The sequence below is a fragment of the Anser brachyrhynchus genome, assembly GCF_964034855.1.
Source record: "Anser brachyrhynchus genome assembly, chromosome: 1".
Classification (NCBI taxonomy): domain Eukaryota; kingdom Metazoa; phylum Chordata; class Aves; order Anseriformes; family Anatidae; genus Anser; species Anser brachyrhynchus.
Window position 1 is genome coordinate 76726500 of NC_137694.1, and position 26552 is coordinate 76753051.

Sequence of the window (26552 nt, forward strand, 5' to 3'; positions counted from 1 at the left end):
CTTCCACTGAAGTAGGTATACAGGAATAAACTAAGACTTGATTTTAATTGGCAGCTTGAAGGCAAACTAGCTGACAAGAGGTAGGAAGCTGCCTGTCAGTTGTAGGGCTGAATTTCTAATTCAATTTTTATAGTGGTGCAGTTGGCTACCGTGCTGCATTAACATTACACAACTATTTCTGACGTATCTAAAAGATAATGCAAGGAGTAAAGCAGTGAAAAATAAAGTTTTTCTTAATGTTTTTATAACTGTCAGTATTAAATGTAAAGGGCTTACTGAGAACACATACTCAGTTGGGATTTGGAGCAGCCTGAAAGGTAGGTAATAATATAAATAAACTATCACATAAATAGGTCATTTCAAAGTATACTGTATAACACTGTACTCAGTTATGGTTCACACCAGGCATACAGGTCTCTGGTCAAAACAGCTAATTTTCCTCAGTTATAATTATCCCCCCAAAAGTGGAAAAACTACTCAGTGTGAAGAAACATTAGCGTTTGTGTCTGTAGCTTAACTGTTGGAGCTGTGGAGATTTTATATGACTGTACATGATAGAACACACAGATAATGTGTTCCATGTGTCTTCATATAGGTTGAATTGAATGATTTATCAAATACTAATTTATCATTGCAATGCCGAATTGATTTGATTGACTTGCTTATGTAAAGATTTAAAAAAAATAACCACACTATGGTGTGATTACTGTATTAGTATGCCTGACAAATGACATGAATATGTAGATTAATCATAACCATCTCTTTGGTACCAAATTTTTGCTGCAAATAGTTGTATTTACTTTTAAAAGCTGTGTAGATTATTAAGGCATAAGCAAAGCTAGATAATGCTTTAGAGCTTTATTCTGAAATCTAGTAGTAATAATATACTTGGAATCTAAATATGTGGTTCCTGTGCTTTTCTAGTCTGAGGTGGGACAACACGTGCCCCACCTACGTGGACAGGAGAGCGGTACGTGTTCCCGAGTCACATTGTTAACAGAGTTGTACCTGCGGATGTCTGTGGTCAGCTCCTGGGCAGTAACTCACCCGCAGGCTGCTCTAAGTCCAGCTTGGGAATAGTAGAGAAAGGGCAGGCAGATAATGCTAGCTGTTGCTGGTGTCAGAATAGTTCATTTGGGTGTCTTAGTGTTCCTCAGACCTCAGGAGAGGAACAGCCTGCAGCCAGGACTAGTTGTTCAAACTGGCTGACTGCTGCCTAGAGCTGCTCTCCTGTGGGCCCTGCTGCCCATGTACAGTGATGCAGTTAGACGTGTTGCAGTCAGACGTGCATCTCATATATGACAGGAGACAACTGTAGTCCCCCATCCATCTCAATCCATTTTTCCCAAGGTGCCCACTCCCAAAATCTAGAAACGCTCAAGAGGGTGTTGGTGCCCCAGCAATTCCTCCAATGCACAGCTTGATTTAGGGATGTTGTAAAGGCTTCGGCAAGGAGAAGACAGTGTCGGCTCTCCTGGCAGGCAGCAAGACTGCTGAGTGAACACACTTCACCTGATCTGGTCAGATGAAAACAGCCTGTACTTACGTAGGCAATTAAGTCTGTTAATGTGATCTTAATGTGTGCACCTCTGTATTTTTTCAGGGTGTTGATGATGCCTTCTATACATTAGTTCGAGAAATCAGAAAACACAAAGAGAAGATGAGCAAAGACGGGAAAAAGAAGAAAAAGAAGACAAAGACAAAGTGTATAATTATGTAAATACAATTTATCCTTATTCTTAAGGCGTACTTAAGTAATTTTTGTACATTACACTAAATTATTAGCATTTGTTTTAGCATTACTTTACTTTCTGCTTCATGATCCTGTTAGCTTTACCTGAATGCTTGTTTTAAATGACAGTGGAAACTTCATTCCTCTTAAAGTGCCAGTATTCTTTGAGTGTTGGTTCTTGAACTAGCAATGCCTGTGAAGAAAACAAACAAACAAAAAAACACAAAACAAACAAAAAAAGACACACACACAAAAACCTGAGAACTGTCTTAGGACTCTTTGGTGCATGCACAGTTGCTAACTTCCTATTTTTCTTACTGATTGTGAACTTTCGTTCTGTGTGCAAACAAAACAATGAAATGATGCTCTACATGTTCTAACACCCCCTTTATTTTTTTCTTTTTTTTTTTAAATCTGGTTGGGAAAACGGATTAGTTAGCAAAAGAGACTTTCATTTCAGACTTCCTTTTAATTTAGACTGACTGCAATATAGAGAGACCAGAAGCCTTTATAGTCTTCCTGTAGATTTTGCTTCTAGGCATCTAGTCTTGTAGCATTTCAGATCAACTTTAATGAATGTAAAGATAAAACTTTCACAAAAAATTTTTCACTGCAATTTGTCACGGTCACTCCTTAAATACTATATTTTTTCTATAAAAAAAAAGAAAATTTAAAAAAAGACAATAATGCACATCTGGCAATGGAAAAAGTAAAAGTTCTAATTAGATTGATTTGCTGCTGTTAATGCATTGCTTTAAGACTTTCACATAACTTCTTGTGTCTGAAGACACCAAGGTGAAATCTTAGCTCTCCTGACCCCCATAGCAGTAAATTATCTTTAAGTAGCTTTGTTCAGTAGGTACAGGATTTCACCCTTAGTGTCTCTAGGAAAAACTAGAAAGCCTTAATAGATAAGTTGATTCAAATTCTTAGGTTAATTCATACATGGATCCAGAATTTATCATAAGAATTAAATCAGAATGACTCCTAAATTATATAGCAAATTAAAACCATTTTTTTCCCCAAGGGTGACATGAAATATTTCCAGATGCCTATTTTATGTAAAAAATAGGGGAGGGATTTTTAAATTCTAGTAACCTCAAATCAATGAATTAATGAGCTTGAATTTAGCTGCTTCATGCAAATAATTTGGAAATCCACAATGCCGTAAAATGGTGTGGAATTTGCACAAATCTTCAGCGTAGAACATTGTTCCCAGACTCAATGTTCGTGTGATGTTTGTGAAGTGCTGGTTTTGTTGCACAGATTATATGGTTGGTGAGTGGCATTCCAGTGTCTAGACTGTCATGAAACGAGACCAAGATTTTAATGTTGTCTTTCTCTGTGGTTGTATTTTCTTGTGATTTTTTTTCCTTTTTTTCTTCTGATCAGAATTAATGCAGAATTTTTGCAGAAGCTTTCCATTTTGGTACTGAAGTAGTCCAGTCATTCTGCACCAAAGTAAGAGCCAGTAATTGCAGTGCTGCCAGTTCCTGTCATCTTACTGCAAATTTTGCCTTGTTAGATGCTTTTAGCTGTGGCCTCAGTTCCAGAAGGTACACTAGTCTCTAAGTCTGCTGCAGAGTAAAATTTGAAAGCGTGACTTCAGTGTACCCTAAAAATTTAACCATGACATAGATGTAGGATAATTCAGGACACTGGACTGGTAAATCCTGGAAGTTTGGAACAGGAAATAGCAGCATTGCTCTAACCTAAAGTATAGCTAAACCATTACATGGAAATTTTACACAGTAGAATTCTAATATACCAGTGTAACTTAGACCATTTATATGATGTCAAAGGCGCAACTGCATAAATGTAATATTTTTCTTTCTACAAAAAGAAAAATACAGCAGTGACTGTTAGGTGGAGAGCTGCAGAGCTGGCAGGGGAAGTATACTGTCTGGATTGCTGCATGTTCTTTAACTAATGTGGCTGAGAATTTAACAAATGAACGTCTTTCCCTGCCTGCACTGCTTGTTCCCCTAGGCCCCCACCAAAACCCAGTCTCTCCCCTTTCAGCTTCAATAGGAAATACACTTCAGATTATGTAAGATTGTGAAAAATGGTAATAGGAGAGACTAGCACTATATTTTAAGGGCCAGTAAGGAATACAGACATTCTTAACGTTACAAAACATTTTACAGCATCCAAGGTTAAAAGATGTATTGGAGACAGCTGGTTATTTGCACACTTTAGATGCTCTTGATTATATATGAAGAGCATAGCAAAACTGGATAGTATATCTTGAGCACACAAAAGCAATCCTTAGATGACTTTTAAGATTTTTGGTAACTGAGTCACACTGCATGTAAAATTAGGGCTGGTCTAAAATTCTCATGTTAATTAAATTAAAAATGGTAGGAGAAATAAATTTAGCAGAAATGTCTTAATCATCAAATGCAGATCAATATAGCTCTAATATGAAGCTATATGTAAGTAGTTTTTTCAGTAAGTGTGATCTGTAGCTACCAATCAAATTATTACAATCTATTTATGTTTGCCCTTATAGACATTAAAAAAAAAAGCTCATCCTTGCCACTGTTGTGCAGTTTTGTCTTAATATTTGTAAAGATTTGGTGAAGCATGTTGGATTGCAGCTTGCACACGTTGATCTCATAATTATTCTGTCTTTTCCCTATTTGAAATGCTTTCAAAAACATACCTGGATGTACTATCATTTCTGATAGTAACTGCTAAATAAACATGTGAATCATTTACCATGTTAATGCATTAAATTGCCATGTGTCAGGGAGTAACAACTTCTTACGGTAGCTTTATGTAACACTGGTAAACAACTTTATCATTGGTTTTCTCAGAACTGAAAATTCTTTTAACCAGTCTCATTGCCCTAAATTTTTTTCCTAACTTAAGAAAAAAAAAGTTACACTGCATAGAATTTGTTACAATAACAGGATCTCTGTCATGGGTAAATCCTGACACACAATCTTCTACTCTTTGCTCTATAAAGCAATACAATTATTACCTTCAAAGACCATCAAACTGTATACAAACCATTTTTTCTGAAGTTTACATAAAGCTACATAGATGGTAAATCTTTCCTAACATTTCTTTATTCCACTGTCTCGTGTTTTCATGTTGAAAATACTTCTGCTTTTTCCTCTTGAGTGCCAACTTCTTACTAGAATGACTTCTTAATGTAACATGTTTACCTGGAATGTATTTTAACTATTTTTGTATAGTGTAAACTGAAACATGCACATTTTGTACATTGTGCTTTATTTGATGTGGAACATATGCAGTGTGATCCAGTTTTTCCATCATTTGGTTGCGTGACCGGAATGTTGGTCATACCAGATACTAAGTTTAAAAAAAAAAAAAAAAAGACCACTGTTTTAAAATTTTTAATGTTTTTAGGAGTACGTGCTGTGAAGTGATCTGGAATTTGTCATTTTTTTTGTCAAACTGTACTGCTCCTATTTATTGTAATGTAATAAAAAAAATAGGTATTGTGAGTTTCTGTCCATGTTTGCTTTCTCTCTCCAAGAATTTCAGTACATCATCTTTGTAATGGGGTATCCCATGAACTGCATGTGTTTGGCGATTGTTTTCAGTTTATTTCTTGTACTTCTCACCGCCTGTCATAAAGCGGTTGTCTTTGCCCACTGGTGTTCCCTTCCTCTGAGAGGGGTTGCAGCACTCTGACAAAATGCTTTGTAATACTGATCCCTCTAGCGGTCTGTGCTATTTTTGCATCCTGCTCTCTGAGCAGAGCCTTGCTTCAGGTGAGGTTGCACATCTTGTTCACTGGTGCATGCTACAATCTTTTTCTGGAATTAAAGGGCTACTAACTCTCAGCCATGCCCAGAGACCTTGTTTTTGTTAGTCGTAACAGCAGACTCGATTCAAATTTGTCTACAAGTCTAAAATAGCCAGAATAGCTATTCTGTGCTCATTCCCAGGTGTGCATGTTTTCCTCTATCAAATGCCTTTTGTAAACTTAGGAGTGTCTTTTGTATTTTCTCTTGACTGTGCCTTATGGGGGGGAACAAAGTGTGGAATTGCTACTGTTCTACAACTTGCACATTCACCCTTTTTAGTTGTCCCATCTGGATAATCTTTTACCAGTTACCAAGAAGGGTAAGTTGAATTTTGTATGTAGAGGTATTTGTTCAGGATAGCTTTAAGTGCAACATGTTGTAGAGGAGTTAGTAAATTATATGGGAATACTTTTTCAGATCAATGTGGTGCTACAAACTGAAGCACATACTTCATCTCAAAGTAGCATACCATCTAATTTGCCTTAATTTTTTTTTTACTTTTCTGGAATTTATGCAGGTATAGACTGTTGCTGTTGTCAGCGGTTCTACTGCAGCGATTACTTACCTATATTTCAAAGATTATTTCTGTTCTATCTCCAGTGTCATTTAGTTCTGTGGGAAAAAAAAACCACCACAGTATATGCAGAGTAACAGTTATGGCACAAGTTCGTGCTAGTTGAGCCAAAGTCTACAAAGAATTAGCTGTGGAGCAAACAGCCAGGGTCAAACTTCTCTTCCAGAGGAAAGGATCAAGTTCTAAACTCCTGCTACAGGAGTTACGCAACCTCAGAAATCAGCAGTAGGAGCAGGAATTGTCTCTAGGGTCTAAATACTTAAACCATTGTTGTTCTACTCCATCCCCTTCCTGACCCTCTGGTGTTCTCTGTAACATAGTACCTCTGTCAGCCTGCCGCTGGGAGTCTTGCACATGAAGCAGATGTAGCTAAAACCTTTGAGAACTTCCCTTTTGAGCAGGTGCTCAGTTATGGTGGGAATGATGCATTAGATGTACAAGCCTTGAAATACCAGATTAATCCTCTAAGTAACAAGAGGCATGCAGCATCTCAAATCAGCATTCCAACACTCAGCTGATCAGCAGCTAACTGTTCAGCACGTACACTGAAATATAACAGAAACACATTGCCACTGCTCCCTGCAGAATTATTTTCATACATGAAGTTTCAGATCAAGGAGGTCAAAACTAGTCAAGAAAAACCTGCTACCCACACAATACAACCCCCAAATCTTTCAAGCACCTACTAAAGGGTAAGCAAAATCATAATTTGTACTTCAAATGGGCTGGAAGGATTTACTTTTCATTTCTTTTGAGGTTACAGTTCTTTTATTGATTGCTTTTATGGATTTGTATCATTACAAACAGTCATTAATACCGGTTACTCCTTGTCATCATAGTAGCGCTGTTTCATTGCTCTGTATTTTCTGAGAAAGTACAAAGCCTCCAACTCTTTTATCACAAATTCTCCTCGGGCAATTAGTTGTTTAATCTTTTCGGGATCTTTCACATCTTTATTTTTTAGAAAAGCTGCTTTCAAACGGCTTCTAAAGTAGTCTGCTCCCTTGGGGTACTCCCTTCCGAGGTACAGCAGCTTGAGGGAAGAAGAAAAAACTCCTTTTAGACAGACTTCACGTTAAAAGGGCTTTGTCCAGTTAAGCGCTCGGCGCATTTAAGGCACTTACGTTTTTGTAAAGATTCAGCACTTCCCCTCGTAAAGAATTGGCCATTCTCCCATTTCGCTGAACTCCGCAGTCTTGCGCGATTGTTTTTGTTAATTTACCTGAAGAATAATCAGTTTGACGTTAGCCTTTGGTGGAAGTCCATAAATCCCGGTCCAACCTCCCGTGGCAATTACAGTTTCGGCATTTACAGTTCTTTACCGTTATGGGGATATTTCTCGGGTCGAGGGGAGGGGAGGGGAGGGGAGGGGAGGGGAGGGGAGGGGAGGGGAGGGGAGGGGAAGGTCAGCGGCTCACCGGCTTCGCGCCCTGCCGTAACGCCGCGCCGCTTTACGGCAAGGCCGCACCGCGCGGCACCGCCCTTCCGCTGGGCGCGGCCGTCGCCCCGGCAACGCGGCGGCACCATGGTGAGGGCGGGCGGCCTGCTGCTCATGTCGTCCCCTGTCGCGCCATGTCGTCCCCTGTCGCCGACTGCGGAGGGCCCCGAGCAGCCTCAGCTGCTGCGGGGTGTCCCCGTGAGGGAAGGGGGTCCGGCCGTTGTGGTCGCGGCGCGGCGGGGGTTAACGAGGGGGGTGTCAGCAGCGCCAGGTGGTCGACTCAGAAACCGCTGAAAACCTTGTTTTTTGACTAAAATAATGCTTTGGGCTAAGCTGCGTGCGTGGTGCGTGCCCAATGTCTGACGGGAATATACAGCTGTAGTCCGAGTGTTAATTATGGTGGGCTGGAGTCGTGTCAGCAGCGAATTATCCCAAATACTGAAATTATCATCCATTCTTGGTGGGCAGTCTCAGCTTGCTTTACGGAGTAGTTGGCTTTTCTAATGATTTTTAATGCTGTATACCCTGTTCTCTGATGCTTGCTTTTTTTTTTTTTTTTCCCTCCCTCAACTTCTAGGGTCCAAAAAAGAATAAAAAGGTGGGTAGGTAAAGTTATGCTCTATTTCATATAAAACACTTTGGACCTTGCAGTGCTCGTTTCAATGCTGTGCTGTTATTTTCTGTTGTTTTGCAAATTCAGTGAGTAAAATGTCTAAGTGTTTCATGTTGAAATTAAAGTAAGCATTGGATATTTGTGGACTTTACATATACAAAACAATATTTTTAAGCTGTTCTGCAATAATAAAGGTGCTGCGAAAATCGTATGCTCTTCAAAAACGACTTATTTCTTTTTTGAACCATATTTCTTGGCCAGTTGGTCAGATTTGAAGAGGGGCAGGTGCCTCCATGACACTCAGCGTGTGCACCTTGCACAAGGAGGCTGCGTAGCATGCCAGCAGAACTGCTAGGGAAGAGGGGGCAAATTTGGCCCAGGCACAGCATTTGGCTTGGTACTGGATGGCAGGGCAGCAAGCCGGTGTCCTTGCTTTCAGGCCACTGAGCTTGATGGGTAGGGGGGATGGACAACAGACAGAAGTCCACATGAGGTGGGATTTTGTTAGTTTGTGTCCGTGGCTCATTCTCAGTTGCAATGAAAATGAAACTATCCCCACCCCCAGAAGGAATACATTCAAATGTGTTCTTTGGGGAATTGTACATCTCACATCTGTCAGTACTACATTAAGTCATAAGATTGTGAAAGCAAGTTGACTAAAAAGCGATTATAAGTAATTGAAGCAAGATGATCTTTTTATTTTCACTGGAAGGAAAGATATTTGGATTTATTTTTATTTTTATTTTTTTTTCAATTGGAAGGAACTGACCTTTCTATGAAATTGCAAAAGGTAGAATCACATTTTTTATTGACTGTTGTAGAAGAGTTTTGCAAATAAATGCTTTGGTAACAAATATGGCTAGATGTGATTCTGACTCTGCTGGCTGTACATTTGTTGTTGGTACTAAACTTTCACCATTGTTTTTGTTCAAGCTTCATGGTAAACTTTGTGTTCAAAACTACATTTATGCATTTATTTATTGCTGTGCAAAGTAATGTAAAGTCAGTAGCTTTCTAAGTAGTTATTTATTTCTGAAAATATACTTGTCAAAATCAAAGTGCGACATAACAGTATTGAGGATACACTTTCTGTGTGCTGAATGACAAAGGTGTTCCTTATTTATGTCTGAAGTTCACTGTAAATTGGTTTACTTTTAACAATATTTACCATATTACAAAGAATACTCGGGTGGAATGGGTGGAAAGAGTTCATGTGCCATCGGGTTCATTTGCAGGTGTTTGGACTTAAGTTTTCATTTGGTCTTTCTCCCTGTCAGCGGTGTTGGATCTCTTTCTCTATTTCTGTGTTTACATCTCTGCAAGAGGGGTACTGTGCTGATTTGGTACCATTCTGCACCCATTTCTCTGTTGAAGAGGAGGTTTGCATTCCCAATAGATACCTTTCGTCCTTAGGTCTCCTGTACATTGTGATACCATCCAGGTGTATTCACTTGCTGGTGCTGTGGATGATAGTGGATCATACTGGTTTAGGCATTTTACCTTCCCAGGCTGAATCCTTGTAAGCACTTGTCTCTCACCAGTGAGTATGGGGATTTAGGATATTAATTTCAGCTCTCTGAAATACAACATCGAGGTCAGATGTCTAAATAAATGATGTGTCTCCTCCTCTTTTCACGTTACCACATCTGCTGAACCCATTTACATTCCATATTTTCTCTGCTTTGAAAAATTAAATGCGTGATTTCATTTAATTTCTTTTCACTGGCGTTTCAGCAGCAGAATGCCATTGTTCAGCCAGTACACAAAACACAAGTCATTTGTCTTCCTTGATAATCTTGTATTTTGTCATCTGTAGTTTTGCTTTCAACGTTTGTTTAGCCTGCTGTCACTCCTTGTTTTCTCCATGCACTGGGGACTATGCAGAATACCGTTTTTTTCCTCACATATGCAAAAAAAATCTGTTCCACTAAAGCAAAACTGTTGGCTGTGAATTCATATTGCAGTTCACTACAAGGTCATCTTCCTTGTTTTCACAAGCTCCATGAACTTGCTTTGATTTACTTCTTGGTCCATCTTTCTCTTTCATCTCTGATAGCAGTTTCCTTCTTCCTTCTTCCTTCTTCCTTCTTCCTTCTTCCTTCTTCCTTCTTCCTTCTTCCTTCTTCCTTCTTCCTTCTTCCTTCTTCCTTCTTCCTTCTTCCTTCTTCCTTCTTCCTTCTTCCTTCTTCCTTCTTCCTTCTTCCTTCTTCCTTCTTCCTTCTTCTTTTGTGTGTGTGTTTGGTTCTTGTTTGTTTGTTAATTGTGTTGTTTTCAGGCCTTGTCTTTGTAGCATCTGCCTTCAGGAGCAGCCTTCCTCCATGGTATCATTCCATCAGCCCCAGGTGGAATCAAGCCACACCGACTGCAAGTGTATTATATGCAATGGCAGCATTTGCCTGTGTACACACTGAGTAAAACTGAATAAAGATAGTTGGATTTTACTAAATATGCACTTGTTGAGGGTTATGACCCTAGCCTGTATTTGCTACTGCATCAATAGGAAATCAGTATTTTACTTGTGTGTCTTTAAGTGCAGTTTTACAGTGACATTGCTGATCCTACATGTTTGATTGAACACTATAAGACTGTGTCACCATAAAGTAATTAAAAAAAATCATCCAAGAATCTGCCTTTTCGCTGGTGAGGGGAAAAAAAAAAGTGAGGGGCCATTAATATCTTCAAACTGTAGGAGAATTATGCTTTACATATAGCTGTTCAAGTCTCTTGAAGACAGCTTGGCCTTGTGCATATTATTACAGTTTAATATATATTTATAAGTTAGTGAGGTATTGATGAGACCTATGAATTACAGGGCAAAAATAAGTGTTCCCTTTTGGTTAATGTTACATGACTGTAGGTTATGTGTGGTGTTTACCTTGTCTTTTATTATTGAAATGTTCTTCATGCAAAGATTTGATAATTTCTGAGAAACACAAACTTAGAATATTGTTATTCTAGGATTAGCCTAGAGGTTAGTGCTGGTTGGAGCAGTTAACTGTTTAGAGTTGCAGTTTGGATTTTATAACAGTAGGGAGAGCTCTGTTGTCTTGTGGTTTAGATGCTTCTAAATACAAGACTTGCAAATGTCCCAAAATGGGTTTCCTATTAGTATCTTAAGATGTTTGAAGTTGTAACATCTCCTTTCTTACCAGATCTACTTGTTATTCCATTTCCATATTCAAAATAATATTCCTGTGTTCAGGAATGCCTAGCACAGAATGGTCCATTATGTATAACAGCATATATTACATCATGAAAATGGAAAGAAAAATGGAGAATGGGATGTATATTGCCATTTTAGGGCATCAATGGCAGTCTAAAATCTTAATTTGGATTCACGGATCACATTAAAAGAGCTTAAGTTACAGAGGGTGAACACCTCCCCAGATGTATGAAAGTAATACTGACATTTGTTTTCTTTTAATTTGTTGCAAAGAAAAAGTCCAGTGGCAAAGAAAAAGTTAACAAAGCTGAAAAACTGAGATTACAGAAAGAAGAGGAAGAAAGGAGGCTGAAAGAGGAAGGTACTATGCACTTCATTTACAGGGGAAGTGATGGTACAAATCATTTATTTTAATTAGACAAAAAGTAATCTGCCTAACTGTATGTGCACTGTTATCAGTGTATTTCACAAATACAAGTGATTCATCTCTCTTCTCTTGTGTGGGACAAATTCTGTGTTACTTCTTACTGCCTCCCACATCACACTTTCCTATTAAAGCCACACTTTTTCCTCTAGTTATTTCTACCATGATTAGGAACCTGGGAGTGAGAGTAGCAGGAAGAATTAGATTTTCTTCCTCTCTTACCACTACATTTTGAAACACTCTCAGTGAGTTAGAAATGCAATGTTCTGTGGTTTTCTTCTCTCAAGCCTATTTATCAGTAGGTAAGAGAAATTCTCTGAAAAGGACTTTTTCCAGAGAAGACACACAGGGTACATCAATTGTCAGGAGGTGGCTGTGTCTGCTATCCCTTTGCTGTCCCTGTGGCAGCAAAGAAAAGCTAAACCCGTGATCAGGAGTAACTGATCCTGAAGGGGATTGACAGCCAATGAGACATGCCTAAAACTTCATCAATTTCAGTAAAGAAATAACTCTAAGATTGAGTTTCCCACCAAAAGGTGTAGGAAAGGAGAAGAAGCTTAAAACTGAACCGATCAGGCAGTTTCACCATTGGATTAAGAACCTGGGCCTGTTCAAGCTGTAGGTAAAGGAAGAGGGTGCTCCTACTACTGTTTGAGGGGAAAACAAGATTGCTGATCCCTTTCTCCGCTTGTGTCGTCATGGGCTGATTGAGGTAGCACCACAGGTAGTGGGTTTTAGTACTATGGTTCAAATTCTTACCATTTGGAAGATTTTTGGGCAATAGCAGATGCCCACTTACGTTGTTTATTATTATACTTGTTTTGTCACTGCAGCTAGTAACAAAATAATTTGTCTCGTTTTAATAAAATGTAATTATGCTCTTGATATATTTCCCAATCTTCAGAGGAAGCCCGATTGCAAGCTGAACAAGAAGAAGCAGCAAGACTTGAAAAAGAGAGGATTGAACGTGAACGAGAGCTGATGGAAAAGCTTGAGGCAAAAGTTAGTTTATATGCAATAGTTACTGAAAAATGCTAACTCCACTTCTAAACTTGTGACAGGGTCTGTAAAGCATTACTAATTTAGTGTGAGAATGAAAAAGAATTTCATTATGTCCTTAGTGTTGGGAACAAAGTAGAGGAGATTTTCAAGCATCGCTAGATTAAAATTAAGCATGAAAAATCTAGCGAAGCCACTGAAAGTTGAGAAGGTAGCAATCTAGATTAGTGTTTAAATAAAGCACAATGCATGTACAATCAAGATAAATGGTGCTGAAATTATATTCTATTCTGTTCTTTCTCTAAGCCAATATTTGACTTAGTGTTGCTTTGATTCAGAATAATTCCCCGAGACAAGATAGTCTTGCTTGGTTTTGTTACATGAAGATGTTGTGGTTAAATATGCTAACTTTTGGGGTATGTCATATTCCAGTTGGAATAAATATTTAGCCATTTCCACTGACTTTGAATTGGATATATTTTTTTGTCTTCCTCGGAATTATATGTAGTACAGCTGGAGCAAGAAAATTTTGGTATAAATTTTAGAAGTGATTACATGTTAAGGCAGACATATGGATGTGCATGTGTGTATATAGGTGTATTTGAATATGTATGTTTATGAACTTGAGAAGACTGGAATTCAGAAAAAGACATGATCAGTAACATCTAAACGTTTTTGTGAGACTAACGTTTTTGCCTTTTGCGTTTTTCTCTCTTTTGTAGTTGTTTTTTGTTTTTCAGAAAAAAACACTCTTGCCTGTGCATCTTGTCCTTCACAGAGTATTTTTTCCCTTACATGCAAGAAGAATTTTAAATAGCAGAAATTATAATAAAAAATAGCAGAAATTATAATAAGAAATTTACAAATTTCTTGCACCCTTTGGTAGCTTGAGGATAAAAGTCATATGATACATCAATGTTTATCATATGGCTTAGCAACTAATGTGATGACACTGGCATATTGCTAACTGCTGCAACCTTCTGAATTAAATGTTTCATTAAAAAAAAAAGGTTATCAGCATTTGGATTTGTTTAAATTATAACTCATTCAAATATTCCAAATTATTTTCTTTGATGTAAAATAATTGTAAGAAGGAAAACAAATATTTCTCTGCTTGCTATACAAATATTTTAACAGGATCAAGAGCGAAGGGAATATGAACTAGCAGAACTTTATTCACTGGAAGAGAAGTTTGTGTCTGCGCAATTGTGGAAAACAAAATACAGAGCATATGCAAAGGTAAGGTTTCTTTCCAAAATCTGCCCAGCGTGACAGAGTTTAGACAACAAAGAGGCTTTAGGCTACATCTCTATTACAAAATCTAGGAATGCTTCAATTTCTTGAATTTAGATATGTGCTATGACTACCTCTCAAGTTCTGTCTCAGGGTAAGAATTGGCCATGCTTACTCTCCTTTATGTACCTTGTTTCACATGTAAAAGAAAAATGGCAAGGAGGAGGCTGTATGGGTTTTACAGGTATTTTACAGGTATTACGACCCCACAGCTTACCCCAGCAGTGAAGGACAGTTGTAGTTTCAGATGTTCTGGTATTTGTTGTTTCTTTTTTATTTAACTTGTTCTACTCTTAAACATTCCACCACCATCACCAAGTCACCATTTGGAGACAGGTTGGCCAAGACAAGCACAAATCTGGGGCACATATCAGGGCCAGAAACACATGAAAATGTAGTTAATGTCTGTAGTTTAGGGTGACATACATGGAGGCTGAATTATTACCCAATATTACTATATATCTGTAAAGTTAAATTTAAAATAATAAGGTATGTAAGTAGACTAGTAGAATGTTTCACTCTTGTGAACCCATCTTGCAGAAACATCACTCAGTAGCTATCTGGTAATGATATTTGGTCAGTTTGGTTCTAGTTAATGTTAAATAGACTCATTGACAAGGGTTTTCTTTTTGTCTTATATATTTCTTAATATATACTTTGGTTACAGTACTCCAGATGTGGCCTCACAAGCATTATGGAGGGAAGAGTCCTAGCGATGCTGGTACGCTCTTATTGTAGACCACTGTGGCATTAGCCTTTTGTAGTTACACAGGCACAGTATGATAACTGCACAGTTATGTCTTGACACATTTGGATGCTATTTAGTACCTTTTCCAGTAGACAACAAGCTCTGACTTTATTATATTTGTGAACAACAGGATCTGGCAGTCATTTTGAAAGAGCACAGTTTTTTATGGATTTTTCTGAAAAGTATTCCTCAGAAAGAGAAACATTTTTTGTTGTGAAAAATAATGGCAAAATTTGTCTATTATTTTAAAAAATAAATCTTCAAATAAAATATTGGTAAATGATGGGAAATACCAGAGTTTGCATTGGTCTGTTGCTGTGAATACTTAGGGCAAAAGAAATACATAATACCAACTGCTATGTTTCTATTTCTAAACAATTTCAAATCGGAGTGAGACGTACTTACATATTTTTATGGAAAGTATCCTTTTTCTTAAAGAGCAAGTGTTCTCATTTATGAGGATGTGCTTTCTTAATGATGAAATTGAAGCTCAGTCTTAAAAACAAAGGTGTAAAAAAAAATTTTTCAGATGTTTTTATTCCTGGAGACTGATCAGTCTTTATACAGGAGTTTCCAGTGCCCTGAGCACTCACCTGTTATTACTGCTTTTGAAGTCAGTGTAAATTGTTATGCAAGTGGCTGGGAATGCAAGCACTTTTGCTTTAGAAGATCCGTTTTAGATTGTAACACAAACTTCAGTAACATTGCATTACTGACCTTCACAGTATATAGAGAGGCAGGGTTTCCTAAATATCTTACTGTATGGATAAAAAAAAAATGTTATAGGTTGTAGATTGATCCTATGAGCCAAAGTTAAGCTTATTCATAGAGTTAAGTGGGTTGTGATTGTTGATTAATTTTCACTTATAAAAATGACCAATAATTTATTTGAAAATTACATCATTTTTTTAAAAAACATCATTCTATCCTTCTGAGATTCCCACTGGAGGTTTCTGTGATATCTGAATGGGTGCTAGAAAGGAGAAGGAAATCTTCAGGGGCTGAGAAAGGAAGGATAAACATGTTGGAGTAGAAATCTCTTAAGCAGCTTTATTGTCAGTGTAAGAACTCAATTTTATTGGCCATATCTGGTTTGAGAATCATCCGCCTCTTCCACCTGCCCTGGTTCCTCACTTACATTCTCAGCCATTTATTCTTTCACCCCCTCATTTTGTGTCAAGTACAGAATTCATTGCTTTGGTAGACATGCAAGCTCTACTGAGGAGAACAGAACCCACTAACAAATGAGTAGAATAAACAGTAAGTATTAGGTGGGCAGAAGTATCTCAACACATTAGTACGGAAGTAAACCGTTTCTTTTCTGGCATAATGATCACTGATAGTCCAGGTAGTATTACAGTCCTGTTTAGATGCACTTGTGAATGTATCACTAAATGTATTTGTCTTTCGGAATCCTCCTTTTTCTTCTAATAATGATTTGCACCACATGCCCATATCTACTTTTCTTTTGATTGTTTTCTGTAGTGGGAGCATTATATTGCTTGTGATGGAAGTCCTGATCCAACTATACCACAGGAAATAAATACTTTCATGAGCTTATGGCGTGAAGATCAAAATAAGGACATTCAACTTGTTGTGGAGAAGGGACAACAGGTACTAAATGTAAGTGTTAAAATGGTATTCTTTGGTTTAAGGTCACTAAAATATATCCTTAATACTGCTCCTCCCACCTACTTTTTTTTTTTTTAACAGTCAAATGACTGAAATTGGCTATAACCTTCGTCAGCCAGTAATCTTTCCTCAGTTTTTATATTTTTTAATTACAAATTTATTGTTAGGTCTAAAGGAGAAGACTATTGACTTTAAACATGCTGTGCCTTTGAGGGACTTCTGTGTAGTATTTCTACGCTGAGCTCTGGTACTCCAAATTCCATCTCCCCTGCTATCTACATTTTAAAAGCCTTGAGCCAGAATGTATCAGCTCATGTCACACTCAGGTTCTTCAGTGGACAAAAGTCTTACTGTGTAACGTTTGCGGCCAGTAAAGTGTTGTGTAATAGCAGGGGTTCCCAAAATGCACAGCCAATCATTGGTGGTTTCTGAGGCAATTCAAAGCAATTTGTGGCTGATATCAAATTTTAGGATTTTATTTTCATTTATGTTAACTTTATAGCATTCTGCAACTTAGAGGGTGTCTTACAGAAATGGGGATGAAAGTTGCATAATACATCTTTCACTGGGCTAGTTTGGTTCTGTGTTAGACTTCCCATCTTGCAATGCTTGCTGAGTGCTGCAATTTTCACCTGCCACATACTGTCTTGTTCTGAGCCAGTGGGGAATATGCTAGTCCTTTCCAAGAATTTCAACAGGTAACTCCTCCCATTTCTCCTGTACGCTGCAGACCAAGCAAAAAGCCTGACAATTGTCCACTTCCATTCCTTTTCTCCACTACACTCCCTGCTGTCAACTCTTTCTGCCAAACACACTTCTTTCCCACTCCTCCATGTTTCCCATCCAACACCGAAGCAGTTACAGCTACTTTAGGTCCTGCAGATGTGTGCTCCCTTGCACTGTATGATCAGTAGAGTATTATGTGAGACTATGACATAGGCATTTTTATTTTGCTCGTACTGGAAATGCGAGGTGATGTCAAAGAGTGCTAAAAGAGTGGTTATCTTCTCTTGGTCCAGAACATCCAAGCATTTCTTTCCTTCTCTGTTCATGTATCTGGAGAAAAATTTTAACCACTCAGGACTGTGAGGTCTTGTAGATCCTAGTTGATAGGGATCACCTCACTATCAAGGCAGACTGTGTTAAAGGTGAAATATAAAAAGACAGTAATATAGATTGTTATAAATTTGCTGTTGCTTTGCTATTCCTTTAACAAGCAGTAGTGCTGTGACTTCACAGGCTAAGATTAAAAACAGTCCGGTGAGTCTGGAAGGGAGGCATAAAATGTAATCCAATTTTCCCTTTGTCTCAGCACTGCAGGCGTAGGAGAGCACAGGGAAGACAAGAGGTGGTACATAATGTCCTTGCAGTGATAGCCCTTCTTCTGTCTGCATAACAGCATTGTTTCTCCTCTCTGCCAGATAAGTGGTGCTGCTTCCCGTTACAGGTGAGGCATGCAGAGACGACAGGAGAGGTGTTATTCAAGAGGGACTGCAGATGGATGATATTTAATGCTTCTCATCCTCTTACTGCAGACCTGTGGCCCAGAGCTGTGAAGAGAGGCAGCGCTGCAGGAATGACACAAGTAGAGAGACAGAGGCAGTGGTGCACGTCCCTCAGTGTGGAGCAGGGTGCAAGAAAAGAGAAAGGGAGGCTTCTGAGGATGCAGATGTCTGTGGAGTGGCAGGAGTCAGGCCCAGGGGAGGAGGGACAGGAAGCAAAGATGCCAAGGCACAGAGGAAAAGTAGGTGGCATTTGGGACAGTAGTCTAAAAGGATGGGAGCCCCTGAATGAATTTAACATCTACTTGTAACGTGTGACTTTTGGCTGTAGTCTGATTGAGCAGATACCATCACTGGCAACGATCCACATGTTTTTTGCATCAACACATTACTGTTAAAATTCATTTTTTTCATGGTTTATCATATGCACTGATAGACCCCATTTAAAAAACCCTGTTTAATTTTGTTCTGTGAACAGTTTACTGGGGCTTCATAGACCACAGATTGTCCATAGCCCACTGTGGTAAGCTCTTCTATCATAGAATCATTAAGGTTGGAAAAGACCTTCAAGATCATCTGGTCCTAAGCTATTATAATTTTTCTGATTATTTCTTCGCTTCTGTGAGGGTTAATTTTTATTTAACATCCTCCCTCCAGTTAAATATGTCTTTATTTTGTAATTCTAATGATAGCTAGAAGGTATTCCAAATACAGCATTGTGAATTTTTCCTTAATAGTCAGGTGGTCAGCATGAAACAGCAGTTTTATAAGTTTTATGTACTACTTTTTTCTACCGTAATCTTCATTTTGAAGTTTGTTTTAAAATGCTAATATTTACAGTCATTTTACTGTTGTCATTCATCTGCTTTGAAGTTATAACCTTTGCCATACAGAGGCCCAAACTCACTGTTTTTTCTTGAGAAATAAGCAAGTCATACAGATAAAGTGAAACAAATTATTCCTGATTCTGTGCAGCATTTATGAACATTGATGGATATAATTTGTAGATAGGAAGTGAATAGTAATACAAATTCTATCAACAGGTTTGAAATTTAGTTTTACTAGACAGTATGCTAATAAATACAATGCCAATGAAATACTGTTTTTTTCCCCTGTGATAGATCAGTGTCTTTAAAACTTCAGCCAACTAGGAATATTTTTTAGTCTTATACACGTGCTTAGATGTTAAGATATTAGTATATAATGCAAGATAACAGTGTTATCACAGAGTTCCAAACTTCACACTAAGGATTGTTCTGAGAATTAAAATTTAATTGCTGTATGTTTCACTATTACGTATTTTTTAGATTTAGTAGTTGATATTTTTACTATAGAAGATATGTTTCAACAACAAGGCTGTAAGCTTTTCATTAAAACTAATTTTTGACCAACAGATGTCTTCATGTGACAAACTGGTTCAATAAATTTTATAAGCTAAAATTCTATACAGCCCACAGGTTAGGGAATGAACACACATTATGCTGGGGTTGGTGTCAAACAGAGGTACTTTTCCTGCATATAATGTCTTCTAGTTAATTGAGAAGTTGCAGTTTTTTCTATTGGACACACCACCAAGTGAGATAACAGAAAAAGAAATAGTCCAGTACCAGGAAACTATTTTGGAATTGCAGAATCTACTTCATCAGAAGTACAATGAAGCAACAGAACACCTACTTAAAGTAAGTAAGATTTACTACTTCGAAGTTGTAATATACACAGTGCATAAAAGTTTTGCTACAGGTGTTTTGCTGTGATGTTTTTTTCTTATATTGTCAGACAAATCACGTGTAGAGTAGATACCAGACTATTTCTTCATAACCTCTGAAGATCTTAGTTTTACAGTGGAAACTACCATTACCATTAAGGTGTTTGATATTCAATTACTTTGAACTTCTGTGATAGTTGGAGGTGTTGGAAACAAGGGACTCAGTGTGAAATTTGTTTCCTATTTTGTCACTATGTTTTAAATTAGAAGCTAGCTGACTGTACAAAAAATTGCAAATGTGAAAAGTAGATCATATGATTAGCTTATATACCTTTTTTAATACAAGTTGATATGACTAAAATATTATCATAGAATCATAGAATATCCTGAGTTGGAAGGGACCCATAAGGATCATTGAGTCCAACTCCTGGCACCACACAGGTCTACCCAAAATCTTAGACCATGTGACTAGGTGAAGATATTGGGAAGAGTAAAAGGCACTTAAACAAGATAATGAAAATCTATTTATGAATCCTTTTTCTGGGTTGCATGTACAGATGGTGATCTTGCTTGCTATTTGTATTGGGTTTATGTGGCAAGGTTTTGGTAGCTGGGGGACTGCAGGAGTGGAGTGAGAGAGCAGCATGGTGGTGCTTTGCTACCTACCCATGTTAAACCACCACGCTATTCTAAGCATATTAATCATATATGTAAATATGGTTAGTAAAAGAGTATTGATAGAGGAAACAAAAAAAAAAAGGAAAATGAATAAAGGAAATAAAGGAAATAGTGAACCAGTTGTATGTCTGTTGACAGTCAAAACCTTCTGTAAATTCTTGATTGTCTTTCCTGAGTTTAGGGTTAAACTCCTCATGTAATTATAATTTTGCAGGTTTTATATTAACAAAAATATAAAATACTTTTTGTAGTGACTGTGGTGTAGGAGTGTTTATTATTCAAGAAATGCTTTTTTTAAATTTTTTGTTTTAAATTTGTGCTGAGAAGTATTTTTGAAGGCAAATAATTAAGGGAGATTGGCAGTACCATTGAAGGGGATAATGTAAGACCCCGTATTTGGCAATATTTTGACTGACAGAATTGATGATGTCAGAGGAAGAAAAAATAACATAGTTCAAGTTTTATCAAAGGGATGCAACTTATATGTGCTTGGTCCAGTGTATTTTTGTTCTTACGTCTTTTCTTTTAAATTTATTTATTCCAGTGTAAATTTAAGAAAAACGAGGTAATATAAATAAGAAGAAAACATGATTTAATCTGCTTCTTCTTTGTAGACAGCTAGTATGTATGAAGATTCTGACACTGGAAATATGCAGGCAGTCATAAAGGACAAAAATGTTACTTTCTGTATATGGGCCAATCTGAAGAAGAAAGTAAGGTACAACATACTGAAATTCTTAATGGAAGTGAAGCCCAGCTTTGTCTAACCAAATCAAGTAAACACTAAGAACCAGTTTCTTGTGATCCCTTTATGTTGAATAGCATTTATTCTACAGACTCCCAGCTGATGAATTTCATACCATTCTGTTGCTAAGGAAGATCCCGGTTACATCAGCTTTTTATTGAACAACCAGAGTGTTTTTATATGTGTATCTATAGATACACACACACGCACATATATATATATAAAATATATGTTTCTTAAAATGCTAGAGTAGAACTCTGTTTCTGACAGAACAATTTTAAAATAAAAACAATAAAACTCATTCAGAGAATTGAAATTTCTTTGGAATTAATGTTTTTTTGCTGATGCCTTAGAATATTTCTAAGCCATCACAGTTCCTCACAAAGTGGTGAATGATGCTTTGTGCTCAGTGCTCTGTTAGATAAAAGATTATAGAGCTTGGAATGTAAGTATCCTCAACGGTTCATTCTGAATCAGAGTTTTTATTAGATTGCCACTTAACAGATACATTTTTCAGAACAAGTTCCAAAACAATTTTTTGAGCAGCCTTCCTACTCCCTATCTGCAAATACGAGGAATAAAGTGACTTTGCCTTGACTGAGGACCTGTTGTTGTAAGCTTTGCTAAGGTATCTGGAAGGCTGGTCCTGAGCAATGTCAGACTGACCTCCAGCAAGTGCCCATTCGAGTTAAAGCCTTTTGGTGTACTTAGAGAAGCACATATAATTTAAAAAAAAATCATATTAAATAATTAAAAAATAAATGGTGCTTTACTAGAAGATGTTTTTATATTGTTAGGCAGAAAATCGGTATTATTTAAATTGTTCTGCATTTGGCTGGGCTGGAATTGCAATGAGCAAGAAACTTAAATGTCTACTCGGACAGATGCAAGAACCCTAACTCAAAAGTTAGATAAGTGGTCTGATGCAGGCTGGCCTCCTGTGCTGCCCTTAGCCTGCTTCCTATGCTGTCAGAAGGGTTGGTGGGTGTGTAATGCTGTTGATTATCAGAATTACTTTTGTGTCCCTTTGGGTTTTACGTGGAAGATGCTGAGATTGTTGTAACACAGACAACTAGTGATTTTACCTGTGTAGGACTTTGCCCATTAAATTAATCTGTTTTATCAGAAATGTACTGTGTAGAACAGCTGCCATCTGATTCTGTCCCGTTGCCTTCCTATCAGGACCATTACATTTTTGCAGCTCCTGATGCCCTTCATGCAGTTGCAGGTTTTCTGGAGGAGCTTACAGACAGCTGTCAGTGCAGGGCAGGAAGAGTATTGCAACATCCAACTCTAATTCTTACACTGTGCCATGTGACAAAAGAGGATTTAGGTGACAGTGTAGAGCATCAGTTTGAATACTAATGAATAACTGTGAAAATAAGTGCTGCTGATCTTACTAGGGAACTTTTTTATTTCTTTAATTTATTTACAGGTTCAAGAATCATGTGTTTTGTGATACACATCATGGATTTGATCTTCCAAAGTCCCTGGCTGTGAGCAATGTTGCTGTTCGCATATTGCACACTCATTATGACCATGTATCTCCACTTTGGCTGCAGTGCCAGAGTGTGCCGAAATTGGAAGTCTTAGAAAGCAAAGAGTCAACTCAGCATTCAAAAGACAATGTAGAAGAACTAGAAGAAGAAAAGAAAGCTGCAGAAGAGCCCAACATGCCCACTGAAGAAGAAACACATTCTGATGAGAGAAAGGTAGGCAAAAAATCTCACAAGAGGATATTTTACGGTGCTGTTGTTACTTGAGGCCCAATTGCTGTGTAATAGCTTCTTCATGTGCCCTGTGCCTGAGAGAACAAAGTTCTTAAACTTTTATGGAAAAAGACAACTTGTGTTAAGACTGTCATAGATCTTCTGAGGGTGTGGAAAGATGAACGACTGAAGATTGTCGTAAAAATGGTAGAAAGGAAAGTTTTGACAGGATGTGGTAGTTGCAGGGTATTGGCATGCTGCATGGGTTGGCATTTGATTGGCATTTTATGAGTAGGATCATGCCATGAGGAATGCAAGGTTGTATCTGTTGTAAGATATTTCCAGATGTCTGTGACATATGTCAAGATGAATATATTCTGCTTCTGAGAAATTGACAGCCCACTAAAATCACTACAGGAATGCAATATTAGGAACATCAGAAGAGTGCAAAATAGGATTCAGAGCTCAATAGGTCTTGGTTGTGCAGTTACGTAGTTGCTCGGTTCCTGTATGTTGAAGCTTTCGCCACTAGAGGGTTTTCAAAACCTGTTTCTGGCAGCTGAACCCTCTCTGCAGACTTTAACGGAGTATGTTGGCTTTGGGTGTTGTGGGATTGGTTGTTTTTGTATTCTTGTTATTGGGCTTGAGTTTTTCACTTGGTTTCATCTGTGACCTGTAGATAAATGACTAGGATTCTCTATCTAAAATTTCTGCATAAAAAGCTGTAAGCCAGCATGTTTCATACCTTCTTAATACCTGGATCAACGATCCCTGTCTTTTTGGTCCCTGAAATCCTCTGTAGTGAATCAGTGCCTGAAATCCCATTTTTCTTGGTTCCTTTTTTCTTATTTTGTATGATAAGTCTTATCCTTTGGCAGTTTTCACATACATTTTTCAGGCTTTCTCCAGGCTTCTCATTCCATTGCTTCTCTTTTTCTTTTACAGGTCTTATTCTCCTTCTCTGAATTCAGTTTCATGAATTTTCCTGTTCTCTCTGTAGCCTCCACTTCTCTCAGCTATTGCGGTCACTCCTTCTGTCTGGCTCTGCCTTGATCTCCTCCACATTTACGTGGGTAAACACCTTTTTGCCCTCCCATTTCGTCCTAGTTGAGGTGTTTGCTCTTCCAGCACACTGGCAGGCACGCCACAGGACACAGGAGGTGCCCATGCCTCCGAATGCATGGTTTGTGTGCTGAACTGCCATTTGTCTACCACTGCGCTTCCAGAAGTCTGCTATGACAGGGATGAATTCATATCTGGGTTGGAAATTTGGCTAGAAGTCTAGAGTAACATTTTGAAAATACAAAACATTATGGGAAAGGGAATAAATGTTACAGGCAAGGCACAGTCTAAGACTGGAAGTGGGGATTCTGACAGTATCAGCATGGGTTTGGTTTCAACAGTGGGTTAAGTTTCGTTTGTGTCATTTTTCCATCTGTAAAGGCAGCAAAAGCATAATATTTGAGTGTACATACTGCTAATAAGATTAATTGCTTGTATGGTATCTGTGGGGTTTGAGGTGGAATTTGCTGTGGAAATGAAGTAAATATTTTATGTTTTTCTCTATTTACATGTTCAAACTAACATTGGAGCATTCCTTTAATAAAAAATATTTTTCCTAGTTAGGTAAAAATAATTTCTCCAAAAAACTTGACCCTGTAGCAAGATTGGTACAAATATGGCTACAGGAGTGGAACTGTACTCTTTCTCCTTGGACCATTGTTTTAAAGGAGGTGATACGTTCTTTTTATTGTTTGTCTAATAAAAAAATGTCTTTTGTTTTTTCTGTAGAGTGCTATCTCATTCAAAGAAAAATACAATAGTGTAACTGACATAAATGAGAAGACAGAGGAGGAAACTGAGAAGAAATCAGAAATCTTGGACATATCACAAGGTATTTGGTTAGTTCTTATTTGCAGCACTACAGAATTACTAATTTTAAATGTTTTGTATATGGAAGCATGGTGATACAGATCTATGCAAATGGAACAAAGTTTAGAAATACATTGCTGACTTTATAACATGAGTTTTGTTGACACTTCTGTTAATGATTGTTAAATGCAGGGAAAAAATAAGATAGGGAGATTGATTTTGTCCCTACGCTTATTTATGTGTTAATTCATAAATGTACATAAACATAATAATTATGTATATGTTTATGTATATGTATGTTTATGGGCGAGGCAAACAATATTTATGAATCTGCTAGTCTGCTTGGCGAGATTAACTTCTCCAGAAGAAAATAAATCCAGTACTTACAATGGTATGAACTCAGGCAGTGTAGGTATTACAAAGTACTACTTAAACGTGTACTTAGAGTAGGATATAGACTGATATACTTTACTAAAAGAGGGTCTAATCCAGGAACTAAAACTGTCCAACATAAGTTATAAACGTCTTTAGTGCTGTGGTGTCCTTTGGTTTAGTAAGAGTGGGTTTTCTTGTAGTACTGTCTTAAATAAAATGACTGCAAACTGTTCGTAAGAGTTTAGCTGAGCTTTACAGCCTTTTGCTCATTTGAAAAAAAAAAAAAACAAACAACTTTCTGCTAAACATAGTTGCAGCAACCATGTTGTCAGACTGTACCTTATGGATCACCCAAACAAGGTGGTTTTCAAGAGAGTATAAGGACTTTGTGCTTCAGTCAGAGGGGGGTTATATTTTATTTCTGTAAGGCTTTGAAAATCGCTACCATATTATTAGACTGAGTATATGTACCCAGAAATGTACTAATTATATCTGAATGACTTCAAGGCTATTATTTGCTTTAATAAGGAGAGAAGGCTTTTGAAATCATGCCTTTGCTGACATGCTAATGATTTGCAAACCCATTCAACCACTTCTGGGAATGGGGTTTGAAAGGATACTAAGTTACCACAGATTCAGTGAAAACAGGCAGCCAAGGTAAAACAGTGGAAAATCAGGAGTGTGCAACACTGAAAACAGCAAGAACTATTGCAGGTTGTTCTCTGGATTTAAGTTGTACTAGTGTTAAGAATTTAATTTATCTTGAGAGTTAATAGTTTTGTTTAGAAGACATTTAAATATTATTGTATTATTACTTTAGAAAGCACATTAAAGTGCAAGCTATATTGTGACTGGTAGTAAAATGGCTTTTGGTTTTTGTAATTATTTTGCTCAGAATAACTGCAAAAGGATCTTTGAATTGCATCTTCTAGTATGAGTACAGTAGAGTAAAAGCTCTACATAAACTCTGCAACTAAAGCTGGTGTTACAAAATTAACATAACTTTCACTTGTTTTGTAAAAAGCTTGAAGGCAGTTTATATAGATAATTGTCTTTTTTTTTTTAAGATTATCTCACTCTTTAAAAGTGTATTTTTTTTAAAACACTGTAGCTGTTTTGACGTTATTGAACACTTTTCCTTGATCCCCATCAACAATAACTTTCTCCATCTGTAATGTCTGGTACAATGTTTTATGTGATTTTTTTTTGAAGAAAATATTTCTAGTAATTTTAGTCCATTACATTGATGCCTTCTAATAACTTTTTTCAACTGAGTAAAATTTGAATTTATACATAAATACATATAGTTATACATAGAAAAAACATTATGAATTGTCTTTTGTTTTCTAAAAATTTTGTTTAACATGTTAAATGCCTTTTGCTCTTTGCAAATAGCTTTCACCTGTAGCTGCCTTATACCTTTTGATTTGCCTTGTTTCCATGCCAATAAGATCTTTCCAAACCTGGCCAGAATCTACTGTCTTGTATACTTGTGAAATTCTTCTATGATTAGTGATGCAACTGATTTTTTTTTGTCAGTAAAACCTTATTACTATGTGAAACGGTTT

At 37.4% G+C, this 26552-nt stretch overlaps 2 protein-coding genes across 6 annotated transcripts in view; one reads left to right on the forward strand and one right to left on the reverse strand.

Moving 5' to 3' along the window:
• DNAI7 (dynein axonemal intermediate chain 7) overlaps positions 1-26552 on the forward strand; it is a 53633-nt gene that overhangs the window by 22003 nt on the left and 5078 nt on the right. Inside the window, 8 exon segments of the mRNA XM_080586951.1 lie at positions 11582-11663; positions 12631-12728; positions 13863-13964; positions 16252-16389; positions 19433-19579; positions 20898-21001; positions 22464-22740; positions 24529-24631. Of these exon segments, the coding sequence (XP_080443077.1) occupies positions 11582-11663; positions 12631-12728; positions 13863-13964; positions 16252-16389; positions 19433-19579; positions 20898-21001; positions 22464-22740; positions 24529-24631 (1051 nt within the window).
• ETFRF1 (electron transfer flavoprotein regulatory factor 1) lies at positions 1708-8079 on the reverse strand. Of its 5 annotated transcripts, XR_013948885.1 has the most exons (5): positions 7411-7514; positions 7213-7310; positions 6906-7121; positions 6080-6126; positions 1708-1925 (listed from the first exon to the last, which is right to left on the reverse strand). XR_013948885.1 is itself a non-coding variant. In XM_080586253.1 (4 exons), exons 1-3 carry the CDS (start codon positions 7640-7642, stop codon positions 6909-6911), a joined length of 447 nt encoding a protein of 148 aa, XP_080442379.1. In that variant the 5' UTR covers positions 7643-8079; the 3' UTR covers positions 1708-6126; positions 6906-6908. The 5 variants fall into 5 exon arrangements, 4 of the variants coding, with proteins under 4 accessions (XP_080442379.1, XP_080442381.1, XP_080442378.1 ...); XM_080586253.1 differs by having other exon boundaries at positions 1708-6126; positions 7507-8079; XM_080586255.1 differs by having other exon boundaries at positions 1708-6126.